This window comes from Cherax quadricarinatus, chromosome 76, assembly GCF_038502225.1.
Source record: "Cherax quadricarinatus isolate ZL_2023a chromosome 76, ASM3850222v1, whole genome shotgun sequence".
NCBI classification, from domain to species: domain Eukaryota; kingdom Metazoa; phylum Arthropoda; class Malacostraca; order Decapoda; family Parastacidae; genus Cherax; species Cherax quadricarinatus.
The window spans coordinates 7,684,933-7,702,062 of NC_091367.1; the positions used below are offsets into that span (position 1 = coordinate 7,684,933).

Genomic DNA, 17,130 nt, shown 5'->3' on the forward strand with positions numbered 1-17,130 from the left:
AGATGAGCGTTGCAATTTAAGCCAAGATAGCAAATTCTGCCTATTCGGCACGACATATATATATATATATATATATATATATATATATATATATATATATATATATATATATATATATATATATATATATTAACAAGTCGGTCGTCTCCCACCGAGGCAGGGTGACCTAAAAAGAAAGAAAATCCCCAAAAAGAAAATACTTTCATCATCATTCAACACTTTCACCTCACTCACTTTCCCCTCAAGGAAGGTTCCTTGATGTTGGTGAGGGGCTCTTGATTTAGGGAATTGGATCTGTGCTCCAGTTCCCCGAATTAAGCCTGAATGCCTTCCACATCCCCCCCCCAGGTGCTGTATAATCCTCCGGGTTTAGCGCTTCCGCCTTGATTATAATAATAATAATCACCACACTCACACATAATCACTGTTTTTACAGAGGTGCTCAGAACACAACAGTTTAGAAGTATATACCTATAAAGATACACAACATATCCTTCCAAACTGCTAATATCCCAAACCCTCCTTTAGAGCGCAGGCATTGTACTTCCCATTTCCAGGACTCAAGTCCGACTATATGAAAATAACCAGTTTCCCTGAATACCTTCACTAAATATTACCCTGCTTACACTCCAACAGCTCGTCAGGTCCCAAGTATCATTCGTCACCATTCACTCCTATCTAACACGCTCACGCACGTTTGCTGTGTGTTTATACAATAAAATATAATATATATATACATTATTATTATTATAATCAAGGGGAAGCGCTAAACCCGGAGGATTATACAGCGCCTGGGGGGGGGGATGTGGAAGGCATTCAGGCTTAATTCGGGGAACTGGAGCACAGATCCAATTCCCTAAATCAAGAGCCCCTCACCAACATCAAGGAACCTTCCTTGAGGGGCCAATATATATACAGTAAAGTAAATTTTACTCGCCTGGGCACTAATGGGAAGCGGTGTTGGATTTCACTGCCAATGCAACTAGCAACGTGTCCATCATTCAATGCCGTTTTTCTTTCTTAGTCTCGCTATCAACAGTCCTTCTGAGAAAGTTTGACTATCAGCAGTCTTTGTTACAAACTCTGCTTCTACAACCACTAATGCACAATACCAATAACACTTGAATATCAGTAATAAGAGTCAGGAGAGCCTCGTGTAACTACCCGCCACTCACCTGCTCACTGGTTTATGTCACAGTTTCTGACTTCCACTTAACATTACCATTCAATAATTTCAACAATCTTAAATTGTAGATACGCCCCAATGAATCACACACAAAGTTACTTTACCATTACCAAACAGTTAACATTTTGTGGAAAATTAGTTTTTTTTTTAATCTCGAGTTCAAATATATTGTGTTGCACATATTTAAAAATGTGCTGGATGAGATAGGTTGATGAGATTTATTTAGTTTATGGAGCAGCAATAAACCCCAATGGGGGTCATACTGTATGACCCCAGTGGACGATAGCTCCCATTCCTTGGATCAAGACCCCTTCAGTAGCATCAAAGCACCTCTTCTGAAGGAGTTAACATTATATTGCGGGGAGGCACTAAACCAGAAGGGGTCATACAGCTTCTGGGGAATAGGGAATGGGAGGTAATCAGATTCGATCCAAGGAAAATGAGGGTAGCTCCAAATCTCCGGATCAAGAGCATTTCACCATCGTCAAGGCATCTCCCATGAAGAATGGGACAAAGCGCGAATAAAAAAAAGAGGATAAACAAACCTGTTCCAATAATTTAATTTCAATTGATATACTACAAAAAAGTGATAATCGCGTATGGTTCATGCATTTATTTATTTCTGGGCGCTAAACCCGTAGCAATAAAGTGCGATCAAAGGGAAAAACAGGTCCAAACCCTTGAATCAAGAGCCCTTCTCATTGGCATCAAGACACCTACCTTGAGGGGTATGGACCTTACATCATTATTATTATCAATGGGGAAGCGCTAAACCCGTAAGATGGACCTTACAGTGCTCAGTTTTAGACAAGAAATTATTATTTGCGTGGAAGGTGGGGGTAATGGTACTATTATAATTTTCAGATAAGCAGTTTGTGACGCGGGTGACAGTGACTCACTCGCTGGATCTTTTCCTCATGTGACCTTGACTTTCAGATCCACCCTATAAATTATTATTCACGAATAACCATACGAGAATGGAACTAATGACGACGTTTCGGTCCCGTTAGTTCATGTTTCAGGTCGGACCGAAACGTCATCTTAAGTTTCATTCTTCTATGTGCGGGTTATTTGTGTATTGTTCCGGTCATGGCTTTGTGACTATATTTATTAGTGTTATGACATTCATAGAGGAGCACTAAGCCCGTAGGGATCACATAGCTCCTGGGAGAATGGGGGGCATTCAGATTCGGTCCAAGGAATGGGGAGCAGGTTCAATTCCTTCGATCAAGAGCCCTCACCTACATCAAGGGCCTTGAGCCCTTTACCGGCATAAAGGAATCTCCCTTCACCTCACTGTGCAGAAATTATTCAAAAATTAAACTCTGAACCAAAAATGGGTCATACAGCGCTTAAACGGTAGAGAAAAGGCATGTTTAAGAGAAGACAAGTGCTAAAGGAAATTAAAATTTTGTGCAATAAAATAGTTTCATCTAGCAAATCATAGATTATTATTTTCATCAAAACTAAGCGCTAAACCCGGGAAATCATAGAGAATCAGCACTTAAGGGTATCCAGAGTAAGGGCGTTCTGGTGTCGAAAAAAAGGGGACGAAACCAAGTTCTACGGTCCTTTTGATTATTATTTAAAAAAAACAAGCGTTATACGGGCTCTTTGATAAACAGGATAATCAATGAAAAGGTGTTGGATTGTCAACGACACCCGGAATCTCAGCAAGGTTAGGTAAGGTTTGTCAGGAAACAAGTGTTTCCTGACGCAGGTTTCAGTCATATGATGACCCGCCGTTGAAGCTTTTGGTCATCTGACCGAGGCCTTCCACTGGCTTACCAGTGGTCATAGATATAACAATTTAGCTCGGTGAGGGGTGTTAGGAGTCTCTCCACGAAATGTACTTGGGCGAAATATTTGCAGCTGATGGGAAGTAAATTATAAATATCCAAAATCTGGATAAAAAGGCTTCAAGGAAGAATATTTGGATTTCTTCCTGAAGCCGTTTGAATATTCCACTTCCCCTACCACCCCATCTTTTCATTCTTTTTTACCAATAGGTATATTTTATTACATATGGTACAAAAGGTTTAAGAGATACATTGTTGATATAAAGATGGCATATACAGTACATGAGATGTGAGAGATAAATGTCTAGTACATATTGTTACATGTTTGTCACTGATTATAATGCGAAAATCTCATCCAGCTCTTCAGAACTGGGGGGCGTGCCTAAAATATAGCAAGCATTACCCCTCTGAACAGCAGCGCTGAGTCGCTGGAACAGAAAACTAGCTGCCCTGGGATCCCTAGTTACCCTGATGAATCTTTTGCCTAGCTCCTTAAGGAACTTAGATGCATTCTTTCTCCATGAGCCAAGGGTCTCTGAGCCTATGGGAACAAACATATAATGATGGGCAAGTTCTCCATATTTTCTAGACTTTGGGGACTCCCTGAAGCTGGCGGCTGCCCCTCCTTCCTCCCTGGTGTATTGGAGATAGGTATCAGCCAAGGTAGATGCACATGTGTAGGCCTACACCACCTGCTTACCGTCTGTCCTGGCTTGAAGTGTGATACCATCCGGACGCTTCTGGCTGCCATCAGATCTGCATAGTTGGGGTGGCTCCCTTACTGCTGGGCATCTGGCTGTTGTGAGGCTCCTCTTGACAATGTTATTAACCTCCTCATGTCTTGCAATCTTTCTCTCGGATTTACAGCACACAAGACCATGGTACCCGAATCGGTCTGCTGCTTCATTGCCACAAATACACCTGTGTTCGGCGACAATAGGGGCAGCAAGTCGAAGGGCAATACCAATGCGGATGGTCTGTGGGTCGAGCCATTTGCCAAGGCTGGAATTGGGAACAGCCAACAGAAAGTCCCCTGCATAAGCAGCTCTCACTGCCAGGAGGCAGGCTCTATCCTTCCCTGACACACTCTCAAGCACTGTTGAGGCTATTTTCTCCACTATCGGGCCATCCCAGTGCGACTGTTTGTAGTTGTTGGGGGGAGCAGGTCTGGTTTCAGAGCCCGTTAGATTATCCCAGATCATGGCTCCGTCAATGAACTTTTGATCAGTCTTTATCTAAAGAAATTTCATTTTACAGATGTGAACACTAATGTTAGAAGACAGGCTACAGGAGAGAGCACAGGTGTGGCCAGCTACTCACCAGGTACAGGAGAGCAGAGGGCAGGTGTGGCCAGCTACTCACCAGGTACAGGAGAGCAGAAGGCAGGTGTGGCCAGCTACTCACCAGGTACTAATGATTTACCTGCAGAAGGAAAGTTCACAATCAACTACGATCTGGGGAACCAGTTCCATTTTGAAAAAATACTCCCAGACGGCACTAAAGTTGGCAAGTAAGTTGAATTGATATTTTTATCGTAATAATCATGGGGAAGCACTTAATTAAAGGGGAATGGAAGGTCATCAGGTTTGACCAAAGGTAGGGGAAGAATAGTTACATTTTCTTAATTCAAAATCCTTCATCAGCATGAAGGCACTCTGTTGAACAGTGCTGTTATATTCACAGTAAAGGGCTAATTACCTTATTGATTAGCAAACCAGGGACCAGATCAGTTATATTATATTCACAATTATTAGCATATTTATGGATTATTATTATAACCAAGTGCTAAACCCATAGGAGTCATACAGCACTGCATGTAGTAGTATAAATCTTGTTAATGGATACTGACAGTGGTTTATAAAAAAAACATGAGCAAAAACTAGGGCATGTTTATTTTGAAAAATATGAAGTCCTCGGATTTGATTCACACTTTTATACAGCCAGTTAAATTGCAAAAAATGCTTATTATTGTTTATTACATATAATTATGTTTGTACTGTGCACTGATTAATGCTTTGCCCAGACACGGCTATGTGGACCCGCTGGGAATCCTGCGAGTATCCTACTACACGTCGGGTCCTGCAGGACACACACAGCGTCAGGAGAGTGGATGGATAGGCTCACGTGACCCATACACTTCATAGGACCCATCACATTTCAATCCTTGAGGAATTTACAAGATTGTCTCAATGCCAGGAAGGTAGCCGAATGATCCTCCCATTCTGCACATCATATGGCTAATGATCCCCACATCAAGAAATCCTGTGACCCATATAGGAATGTTTTTAGTAAAAGAGCTAAGCTCACATGGGTTATCTTGGGTAAACTGGAGTGAAGGCTCGACCCTCCTCCCGGTAATCGCACCATGCAATCAAATGGGCATGACAAATATATTACTAATAAGATGATGTGTCGTGAGCATCACTCCTGAGGAAACTGAGTCAAGAACGTCAGTGACTGACCCAAAAACATTTAAAAGGGTTCACCTCTGCCATGTGTCTTTCGAATGTTTATTAAAGAAATTAATATTTTTGAAAATAGAAAAAAATAGACATTATTACAAACATTAGTGATGCCAAGACTTTAATTTAAATCAGCAAAATGTGCATTAGTTGTAAACCTGAAAATGGCCTATTATTATATTCAAGGGAAGTGCTAAACACATAGGGTTTAGTGCCTGGGGAATGGGAGGTAATTAGATTTAATTACCTAGCACCATCTACCTGCATAACCCCCTTCCCTTCAAGGATAAACATGATGAATTAAGTTTTTTAAATATCTGTCCGACTGCTAATCAAGGCTGCTGGTGTTAATACAGTCATTTTAACTCGGCTGTGTCTCTCTACATTAACCATGAAACTAAGATTGTTATTCAGTTCCTGGCAAAATAATCATGCAATGTGATCACTGATCCAGTGAGAGTACTATACATATAGTGTGACTAATGGGACCCAGGCTGCAAAAAGTGCCCATTGAGAGCTTGTTTGATTAACATTGTGCTCAGATTGTTTATAAATCATGGGGAAGTGCTAAACTATTGGGAAGAGGAAGTAAACAGGTTTGATCCAAGGGAAGGGTAGTGCCAATTCCTCTTCCCTTCACCTACATGTGTAACCCTTCCTAGAAGCATTTTTCTCTCCAAGCAATAAACTATGTGAAGAACTGAAGTATGACAAGTGTGTTATGGTGATCACATTACTGTTCGCAAAAATCACTAAAAGAATTATAGCTATATTAAACAGCAAGAAAAAAATTAGTGCTAAACCTCAAATAACTGATGTTAATTATATATATGTGATTGGTGTAGTTTCTGCTACTGCAGCCCAACTTCCATTGTGGCCACCTGATCAACGAGGCTGTTCCTACCTGCAGTTCGCAGACCTGCATAGCCAGTACAACCTGGCTAATGAGTCACCTGCAGGAAGCTTAGTGTCTTCTTCAGGACCTTCGTGTCGGCAATATTTATTATCTTTGAAAGCAGAAGGTTGAAAAGTCGTGAATCTCAAGGATTCATCTAATAACTTCGCAATTGCACTCTTTCTGCTGTCACAATGGAAAAGAAATTACATTATTTTGGCTTGAAACATTACTGAAATGTTGTAGTGATGTTAAAGTACTGTACTATAATTCCACTGTACTAGCACAGCTGAAATATTATAACTTAAGTGCTGGTTAAGTAATTATGTATTGTGATATATATAGTGATTTAAATTTAAGTGTTGATGTATTGTGGCTTATAATAGTGCTAGTCGTGTTGGAATATAAAGTATACTGTTGGTAAAGTTCTGAAGTATTGTGACAATGTTAGCAGGAGAATATCATTGTAACATACAGTAGCCTATTGTTATTGTTAATAGTGTTGTAAATGAACATGGATTGTGGTATTGATGTGTCACAACTAAGACATCATAAGTGTTGGAACCTAGTACATAACTTATTGTTGCTTAATTACAGCACAACACAATACTGACATATTTATACTGTAGTAGTGTACTAATGAGGTACTGTTGAGGTTTAGTATATTGAAAAATTCAATAGTATACTACTGTTAATACAATACGGGAATTGAAATATTTCAGGTGTTAAATACTGGAATCAGGTGATGAAAAATATGAAAAGGCCTTCATTGTATTAGAGACTATTAGATTTTTTTCAATAGATCTTTCACAGTAAACTATTAAAGGATTCTTGTAATCACAAAATGATAATATATAGCATATTCCTTGTGCTGGTTCAACCATGAAAAACAATGTCTGACCTTAATATTATAGTATATTTGTGGAAGTGCTAAACCCACATGGGTCATATTAATTGTAAAATGCGTGTAATAGATATCTTTAACATGAAGATTTCTTGTTAGCACGTGTGAGAGGCATTATTGAGTTCAGGTCCTTGTCTGAGTTAGTCTATAATTTTTTCTTAAAATGTCCAATATTAAATGGAGTATGCCATGAACATAGTTTTATTTGTGAAAATGGTAAGAAATGCAAACTAAGGAAATCCAGTGTAACCCAACCTAACATAATATAACTTTACTCCTTAGCGGTAGATATGGGAATTGTGAGTGTTTACAGTCAATGCATCTTTGTTTATCCTGATTGACCAGACGTGTTACATGGCAAATACTAACAATTGATTGACTCGATGGGCCAAAATAAATACATCTTAAATTAAATTTTAGATAAGAAATTACAATTGTAGGGGTACATATTATTATTATTATTATCAAACCAAGCACTAGACCTTTACCTAAGGGTCACAGCACTTAGGGGTACATTATTATTATTATTATAATCAAAAAGAAGCGATAAACCACAAGAGCTATACAGCACTGCACTTAGGGGTACAGATAACATTTATATTTTACAGCATAAAGTAGTAAGTCAGTTCAGACCAGGACCTAAACTCACCATTAGCCTAAGTGAGTTGTATTAGGATATTTATATTATTTTATTCGTAAGCAAGTGCTAAACCTATTAAGATTTAATCCAAATGATGGTAGCTCCAATTCTTGGAACAATAGCCCTTCACTAATAAGGAAGCCCCCCCCCTGTCTACCTTGAAGGAACAACCTTTCTTTCTATTTAGAGCAAGCAAAAATTTGTAACTAATATCTAAACCATGAGAATATAGTCAGCATTTCTTTGTAAATATAGAATTAAAGACATTTTAAAATACGTATATCGATTTGCTTGTTTTAAACTACAATATATTTCACTTAGATTTTGCAAACAAAATTCACCACAGACTGTTTAAGTGGAAATTCAAGTAGTATATATAAACAACTATATAACAAGAACAGGTTTATTTTATACACGTCACTCATACCTTTTAGAAAGGCTCAGGCCTAACAAATTATCTAATTTTTTTTATTTTGTATTTTACTCGTGAAGCTAGAAACCATGGTTTAGACAGCAACACAGGGTTGATCCTAGGTTGACATTACAATATTCACACAAAAGTGCTGATATCCATGTCATTAATGGCTGTCCTTTGCTTAAGAGCTATAGGAATGTAGGCTCTTACCCATGACTTTTTTCCCCTGTAAATTTAAGCATTTTGTCTTCATTTATTTTAGTTTTCCTACAGCACAGTACTGTAATGCATTTAGTTTCTAGTATGTTGTGAATGGTTGTGCTTGACAGTTCAGCTTTGGGGAATGTCCCTCAATAGTAGTAATAATAATAATAATATAAAACAATAAATGCTAAACCCCAGAGCAATAATATAGCTGGTTACTGCATCAACTTCTGAGGATACCAAACACTGTCCAGTCCCAGGCTTAAGCCTGTCTGGCCCTGTTATTCATTAAATGAATAATCAGTGCTGATTGTATAACTAACATATAAATGAATTTCATATCTCAGCTATTCAAGTTGGTGTACCACATTTGTACTACAGAATAGTCAGGCCTTATTGTTAAAGCTTTAAAAATGACACTTCCTAACACATAAGTGGCCTAATGCATCACCCGGGCATTATTCTCGTACTTATATTTCAGTAACTAGTGTATTCATTCAGGTCACTGTGAAAACTCTCTAGATTATTGTCAAAGAATGTGAATTCTTTCCCTCAGATATGCAACATCTTACATAACTACAAGTAACCTGCCCTTTTAAGTTACGACATTAGTTTTTTACTAAAAATATTAGCGTCAATTTTTCTGTATACCGTACTGTTAGTCTAGATTAGGTTAGTCAGCCCATTCTCTTAGCAATATTTATAATTCTGACAGTTCATAAACTTTAATTTGCAATATAGAATTTTTAAGCCATTTCTTCTTAACAGCAAATTTCATATTTCATTTTGGTTAAGGTTAGGCGTAGTTAAGAGTGTCATCAAGCAATCAAAATAAACCATTTATAACATATCTGAAGGCTAATAAGTGAAACTGGTGCAGGAGAAAGAACTGGGACCAACCAAGGGGTCCACCATTTGCATATTTACATCTTGATTCCAGTTTTATTTTTGCCCTTGCAGGTATAGTATAATTGGTTAATTTTTTGCTAAAGAACACTTAAACCTAATTATAGATAACTTAAATAGAGGAATTTGCTTGAAGATTTGGAACATAAACTGTTTAAACACAACTGTTGCTGAAGATAATGGGTTACTTATGAATGATGTAACAGAAAACAGGGATTATTATATTTATGACCAGGTGGAGGGAAAGAACCCATAAGGGTCAATGGTCAGCCAGTTCCTGGGAAAAGGGGAAGCAATCAGGTTCAATTCATGGAAGGGCAGGGCAGGTCCAGTACACTGGATGAATAGCCCCTCAACAAACCCTCTTTAAGGGGAGAAAATGGGGAACCATGGAGAAGACGAGCAAAACCAATGTTCTGGCTTTATGTAGCTTTCTCTTAGGATGTGTTATAAGAGTGAATTAAACCCAATGATGACTCGGAGAGTTTGGTTGATGTGATAACACTAGCCTCATGACACACACATCAACCCAGTTTATTCTTAGTGTTTCCCCATACTCAACACCTGCAATCTGAAGCACTATTTATTGTTGAAGTGCTCCTAACCCTGTGATGGTAGTACAACATAACCTGCTTTATGTGCCATTTTTAACCAACCAGTGATCAACTGACATGTCAGTTATAGTGTAGTCAAGTACATAGTATGTTTTATGGTGGTATGGCATACAGGTGTAAGAAAGCAAGCCACATCATATACTTGTATATTTCTAACTTCACTGTGTTAAACACCTGGTCTAGCTATTCATCTTCCCACACTAAGTATAATATTAAGAATATATACGTACAACAAGGAACCAGATGTCGAGTTATATATATATTTATACTCCAGTGCTTTTTAGGCAGTCAAACAAGCCTAACTAAGGTAATCTACAAATTGATACTGAACAAGTATAGTATGTATTAAATAATTTTCCTGTATCAGTATATTTTCACGAATTAACATGTATACAGCTTTTTATTTCTTTTCCAAACTTAACTTTACAACCTACCCTAGCTTTGCTAAAATTAATTTTATTCCAACCAGACTTGCTTCAGACATCCTTTTATTTAGTTACCAGTCATCAGCATCAGTGAAATAAAAAAAAAAATTTTTTTTGAGAAGCTATTGCAACACAAGATTACACTTGGCTTATTTGTTGAAAGTTTGTTGCTATATAAGCCAAGTTCACTAGCTCTGCCTAAAAAGCACATATTTAACCATGCCATTAGTTACTGCACGTAACGTTGTTAGTGTAAAATTGTATGTGATATAAAGCGTACCCATGATTCTACTTCTTTAAATGTCACATCATACCTCTTTTAATAGTAATAATAATATATTCACAAAATGAATTATAACTCTTTAGTTATATATTGTACAACCTTATTTATTTTTAAGTGGCATTAACAGGTTATATATAGTGTACAGATCGACTCATGATACCATCTTGAAATTATGAGTAGTATTTACAGTGCCTAAATTCTTGTATACATACATATACAGGAATATACCACAGTGTCCTGTAACAGTATTGCAATTATCATAAAATGATTCACAGGGGAGTTCTAAGGTAATGGGAGGTAACCAGGTTTGATTAAAGGAAATGGAGGGTAGTTCCAGTTCCTCAGACCAAGAGCTTTTTTGCAGCATCAAGGCATCCCTCTTAAAGGGAAATGTGAAATAAATTGATAATTTGACAATTAAAGATGTTTATTTGCCAGAATAATTACCACATTCACCAAGGGGATACTGCAGTCTATATCCCATTTGGTAAGAGTTTTTACTCTCATTAGTGTGATAATTCAGCAAATAAATGATCTCAAAATTAGTGTGTATAATTTATGGAGTATTTTGTAAGGTGTTTGTGTGTATGAGAGGATAAGAATATTCTGAGTAACAAAACTACCAAGCAACAAACCTGATAATATGCTATGTGCCAATAGTTGTGTGATGTAGCACACACATATCTAACTACTGCATCAGCTACACAGTCGTGTACCTACTTATTTGTGGTTGCTGGGGTCGAGTCTTATGTCTTGGCCCTGCCTCTTAACTGCCATTACTGGGACATGAGATGCAATCACAAAAATGACCAACACTTAACCAGTTACTTGAAGCACATTACATGTATTTATAACAATCATGTGCAGTGCTGTAGTAATAAGTAATACTATACTGTAAAAGCTATATGGTATCTACATAACTACCTTGATCCACTCTAGGTTCAATACGTCATATGCAAAAGAAATAAAACCATAGGGGTATTAATACCTTAGAATGAAAGGGTAGCTCCATATCTTTGGACCAAGAGTCCTTCACAGCTGTCAACACTTATTAGAATCAGTGACATCACACACATTAGTTAAATATGCATCTCAATCACACTATTTATGTGATAGCAAAAGGAAATAATTTCTAAGGCAGAACTATATACTATATATATTTTTTTTTTAGCAAGTCGGCCATCTCCCACCGAGGCAGGGTGACCCAAAAAAGAAAGAAAATCCCCAAAAAGAAAATACTTTCATCATTATTCAACACTTTCACCTCACTCATACAAAATCACTGTTTTTGCAGAGGTGCTGAGATACAACAGTTTAGAAGCATATACGTATAGAGATATATAACATCTCTCTCCAAACTCTCAATATCCCAAACACCTCCTTTATAGTGCAGGCATTGTACCTCCCATTTCCAGTACTCAAGTCCAGCTATATAAAAATAACCAGTTTCCCTGAATCCCTTCAATAAATATTACCCTGCTCACACTCCAACAAATCGTCAGGTCCCAAAAACCATTCATCTCCATTCACTTCTATCTTACACACTCACGCACGCTGGCTGGAAGTCCAGCCCACAAAACCTCCTTTACCCCCTCCCTCCAACCTTTCTGAGGACGACCCCTACCCTGCCTTCCTTCCCTTACAGATTTATACGCTCTCCATGCCATTCTATTTTGATCCATTCTCTCTAAATGACCAAACCACCTCTACAATCCCTCTTCAGCCCTCTAACTAATGCTTTTATTAACTCCACACCTTCTCCTAATTTCCACACTCCGAATTTTCTGCATAATATTTACACCACACATTGCCCTTAGACAGGACATCTCCACTGCCTCCAACTGCCTCATCGCTGCAGCATTTACAACCCAAGCTTCACACCCATATAAGTGTTGGTACCACTATACTTTCATTGATTCCCTTCTTTGCCTCCATGGATAACATTTTTTGTCTCCACATATACCTCAACGCACAACTCACCTTTTTTCCTTCATCTATTCTATGGTTAACCTCATCCTTCATAAATCCATCCGCTGACACGTGAGCTCCAAAATCTCTGAAAACATTCACTTCTTCCATACTCCCTCCAATGTGATATCCAATTTTTCTTTATCTAAATCATTTGATACCCTCATCACCTTACTCTTATCTATGTTCACTTTCAACCTTCTACCTTTACACACCCTCCTAAACTCGTCCATTAACCTTTGCAACTTTTCTTTAGAATCTCCCATAAGCACAGTATCATCAGCAAAAAGTAACTGTGTCAACTCCCATTTTGTATTTGATTCCCCATTATTTAATCCCACCCCTCTCCCGAACACCCTAGCATTTACTTCTTTTACAACCCCATCTATAAATATATTAAACAACCATGGTGACATTACACATCCCTGTCTAAGACCTACTTTTACCAGGAAGTAATCTCCCTCTCTCCTATACACCCTAACCTGAGCCTCACTATCCTCATAAAAATTCTTTACAGCATTTAGTAACTTACTACCTATTCCATATACTTGCACCATCTGCCACATTGCTTCCCTATCCACTCTATCATATGCCTTTTCTAAATCCATAAATACAATGAAAACTTCCCTACCTTTATCTAAATACTGTTCACATATATGCTTCAATGTAAACACTTGATCTACACATCCCCCACCCACTCTAAAGCCTCCTTGCTCATCTGCAATCTTATTCTCTCCCTTACCTCTAATTCTTTCAATAATAATCGTACCATACACTTTTCCTGGTATACTCAGTAAACTTATCCCCCTATAATTTTTACAATCTCTTTTGTCCCCCTTCCCTTTATGTAAAGGAACTATACATGCTCTCTGCCAATCCCTAGGTACCTTCCCCTCTTTCATACATTTATTAAACATAAATACCAAATACTATACTATATAAATACATATATCTGTACATTGTATCTAAATTAAATTAAAAAATCTCAGTTTTTTACTTGCCCAGTGTCTGTTAACAATTATGTAGTGTACTTTGAAACTGAATGTTGGTCCTGGATGTTAGTGGTAGGCTAGGCTAATCCTTTGGCATCAGTACCGGTACGAGTTAGTGGAGGTTCATCTCGGATAACCAGAGTGGTGTGTTTCAGTCCCCTGTCACTTTTGTAATGTTGGTAATATTAGTCAGCAGTTTTCTGGCTCTTCAACTTGTAGTTGGGCTGAGGCTTTGATATTCTCTGGCAAGTAGAGGAAGTTTGAGGTTTTTGCCATAATGTTAGCACATATAACATGGGACGGAGTACTATTTGGTAATGTTCATAATGTAGATCAGGGAATGTCAGGAGTACTGGGAAATTTGTAGTGCAAGTCTGGGTTCTGGTACAGAGTATTGTAGTGTAGGTCATTGGAGCTGGTAACTGTAGTTCAGGGGTTCTAAGCTTTACAATTAACAACTTTAGTGAATTTCTGCAAGATCCAGTTAACTGTTGTCCGATTAACTGACAGTTTGAGTAACGAGGAAAACAAGGTATATGACTAGTGACACACCTCTCATATGAACTTTCAACACCTATATTTCAGTGTCTCTTATCTAACAAAAAAACTGGTCATTTTCTGGTGTGGCCAAGCTTGAGGTGTTGAAGTGACACTTAGATAGTTATAAGTGTTGAAATAATAACTCGTGCGGTATGCTCACATTAACTCCAGCAGGAGGAATGTGTGAGCCAGTATGTGAGTTTTTACTAACTCTGTGATAACTGCTCCTTACTCAATTATACTTGTACAAAATGTTAATAATAAATGGGATCCATCCTCAATTATTGTATTAATCCCCCCCCCTTTTTTTTTTTGGTTTAATATTATTAGGGATCCCCCAAGAGGGTAACTTGAATACAATAGTCAATTTTTTCATTCAAGATTTCTGTGCAATAACTTCAGATAACTTCTAATTAACTTGAAGCTTTCCTTGTGTATCATACTCGGTGGAATGTTTGGATTGATATTGGACTGTGTAGCTGCCACTTTTATTTAAAATTTGGTGAAACCACACTTAAACATGATAAACCAACCAATCCTCTATTGTTCATTCAGAGGCATCAGTAAATAATCTTCCTAAGGCAGTGAGTCAGAAATGAACACCTCCCTCATTGATGGGAATTTGGGTATATGCTTGGAAAGAGTGCACTAATTATTAGCATTACACAAAAAAACAAGCACCAAACCTAATGGGTCATACAATACATGAAAAATTGCAATGTCATTCTGTACACAGTACTGGCCCCTGATATTGTTCAGCATTATCCCACAATTATATGAAGCTCAAGGGGTGATATCCCTTCAAGAGGGGTGCCTGAAGGCTAGTGAAGGGCTCTCAGTCCAAGAAATTGGAGCTACCCTCCTCTGCCCTGGATCAAATCTTAGTACCTTTCATTCCTTACTCTGCAACCCTTTTGGGTTCAGCCCATCCTCATGGTTAGCTATCACCTTTGCAGATACTGTATATCAGTTTCTTAACATTTTGGAGTATCAAAATTAAAGATTGGAGAACCTTAAGAACCCTTTAATTAAAAAAATAATCCATTCATTATATGGCAAAAAGTTCCTGAAAATACTAAATTAACATGAAATTTTCTTAAAACCCCAAGCCTACAAAACAAAAGATGCAGTTACAAATATTTAAACTAATATTACTGAAAACATTATATAAATGGAACATTAAAAATTTCAAACACTACTCTATTTACAATATACAGTACTTTATTGGTTGTGTATAATATTGCGATTGCCTTACATAAGAAGGCTATTCATATTAGTACCCTGGAGGGTTAATAACTTATGATAACCCAAGAAAGCCAAGCAGTGTAACTTATTTCCATTGGGGTCCTTCCCTAGGATGCAACCCACATCAGCTATCAATTTCTATGTCATCTGTTTACTGCTACTGGAAGGTAACAAGCAGTAGGTGTCAGGAGACTTGCCCATAAATTAAACCTTGCCTATGAGATGTGACTCCTGATGCTTTCAGTTGCGAGCCGAATGCGCTACCACTGCACTATGAGGTAGCTATTCATATTTACATTATATTTTTACAAATACATCATAAAAAAATACCAAACATTTGGTTACCACTAAAAAACAACATTTTGACAATGGAGTTATTTGTAATCATTATTTGTGGAAGTGGTATCACACTGGAATAACAGTTGTCCTCTTACCTGCTCCCAGTTTCGAGGGTTCTTCCACCATCACAGTCTGGCCTGAGGCCTAACGATCCTGCTGACTGCCTAATCAACCAGACTGTTGCTGAAAGCAGCCTGCAGGCCTACATCGCTAAAATAAAATGAGCTGGATGAGGAAATGGAGGCAAATTAAATATAAAGCTACAAGAATAGATATAGTAAGACCCAAGAACCAGAAAACAGAAATTCCAATCAAAGAAGTCTTCAGAGGCAGGGCCAGGAGCCAAGTTTGGCCCCCAAGTAAATAAAACTTGGTGAGTACGATCCAGCTGATCTAGAATTTGCTGCAAGAAATAATTCAGTTTCCTCTTGAAAATCTCTTGATAAGAGTATGAAATTCTCCATGGGGAAGTGGATCAGAATTCTTCCTCCGTAAGCCATGCGTGTTGTAAGAGGCGACTAAAATGCCAGGAGCAAGGGGCTAGTAACCCCTTCTCCTGTATATATTACTAAATGTAAAAGGAGAAACTTTCGTTTTTCCTTTTGGGCCGCCCTGCCTTGGTGGGATATGGCCGATGTGTTGAAAGAAGAAGAAGAGTATGAAATTATAAATGCACACTGCTGTACCTAATAATATACTAGCGATTGTCTCTGTCCCTGAGAAACTGAGTGGTCGGTTATTTGGATTTCTCTACCAATATCATTATAAAACAAAATATTTAAAGAGATAAAAAAAAATCGAAATAAAATGTAGAAAATAAAAATTTAATGTCAATTTCTAATGTCATTTAAATTCCATAAATGCAAAGAGTTACAAATTGAAACATCTATCATTGTTTAAGCCACTAAACAACAAATTAATGAATTATCTCATGAAATGACTAGCAAAACTTTTTAAAACACTGAAACATTTATTCAACAATTAGGCATACTAATCATCTTGAGGGTTGTAGCAAAAGAGGCATGCAAGATTATTTAGGTACAGGTACACATAGGTACAATTATCATAGTGTAAATTTCCTAGGATAATCCCAAAAAAAGTCTAGGTGACTTATTTCCATTGGGGTTCTTGTTCTTACACAATGAGGCTCTCAGGTCAAGTACTGTACTGAATGAAACTGACACAATGGCAAGTGTTATGTAAACAGTAACAGAGTTGTGGCTAATAAGTATAATTTTGTACATATTTTAAAACAGTTTTTGTGAAAGATGAGCTGTGGTTAGCAGCCTCGCTTGCCTTAACATAAGACCTGA

The 17,130-nt window shown here is 37.6% G+C and overlaps 1 protein-coding gene across 5 annotated transcripts in view; it reads left to right on the forward strand.

Moving 5' to 3' along the window:
• The window catches only part of LOC128703556 (uncharacterized), a 275,977-nt gene extending 261,463 nt beyond the window's left edge, over positions 1-14,514 (forward strand). For all 5 annotated transcript variants that reach the window (XM_070101233.1, XM_070101237.1, XM_070101235.1 and 2 more), the window contains 2 exons: positions 4,243-4,495; positions 5,009-14,514. In XM_070101233.1, coding sequence (XP_069957334.1) covers positions 4,243-4,495; positions 5,009-5,129 — 374 coding nt within the window. In that variant the 3' untranslated portion in view covers positions 5,130-14,514. The remainder of the gene's footprint in view (positions 1-4,242; positions 4,496-5,008) is intronic.
• The last annotated feature ends 2,616 nt before the right edge of the window (positions 14,515-17,130 follow it).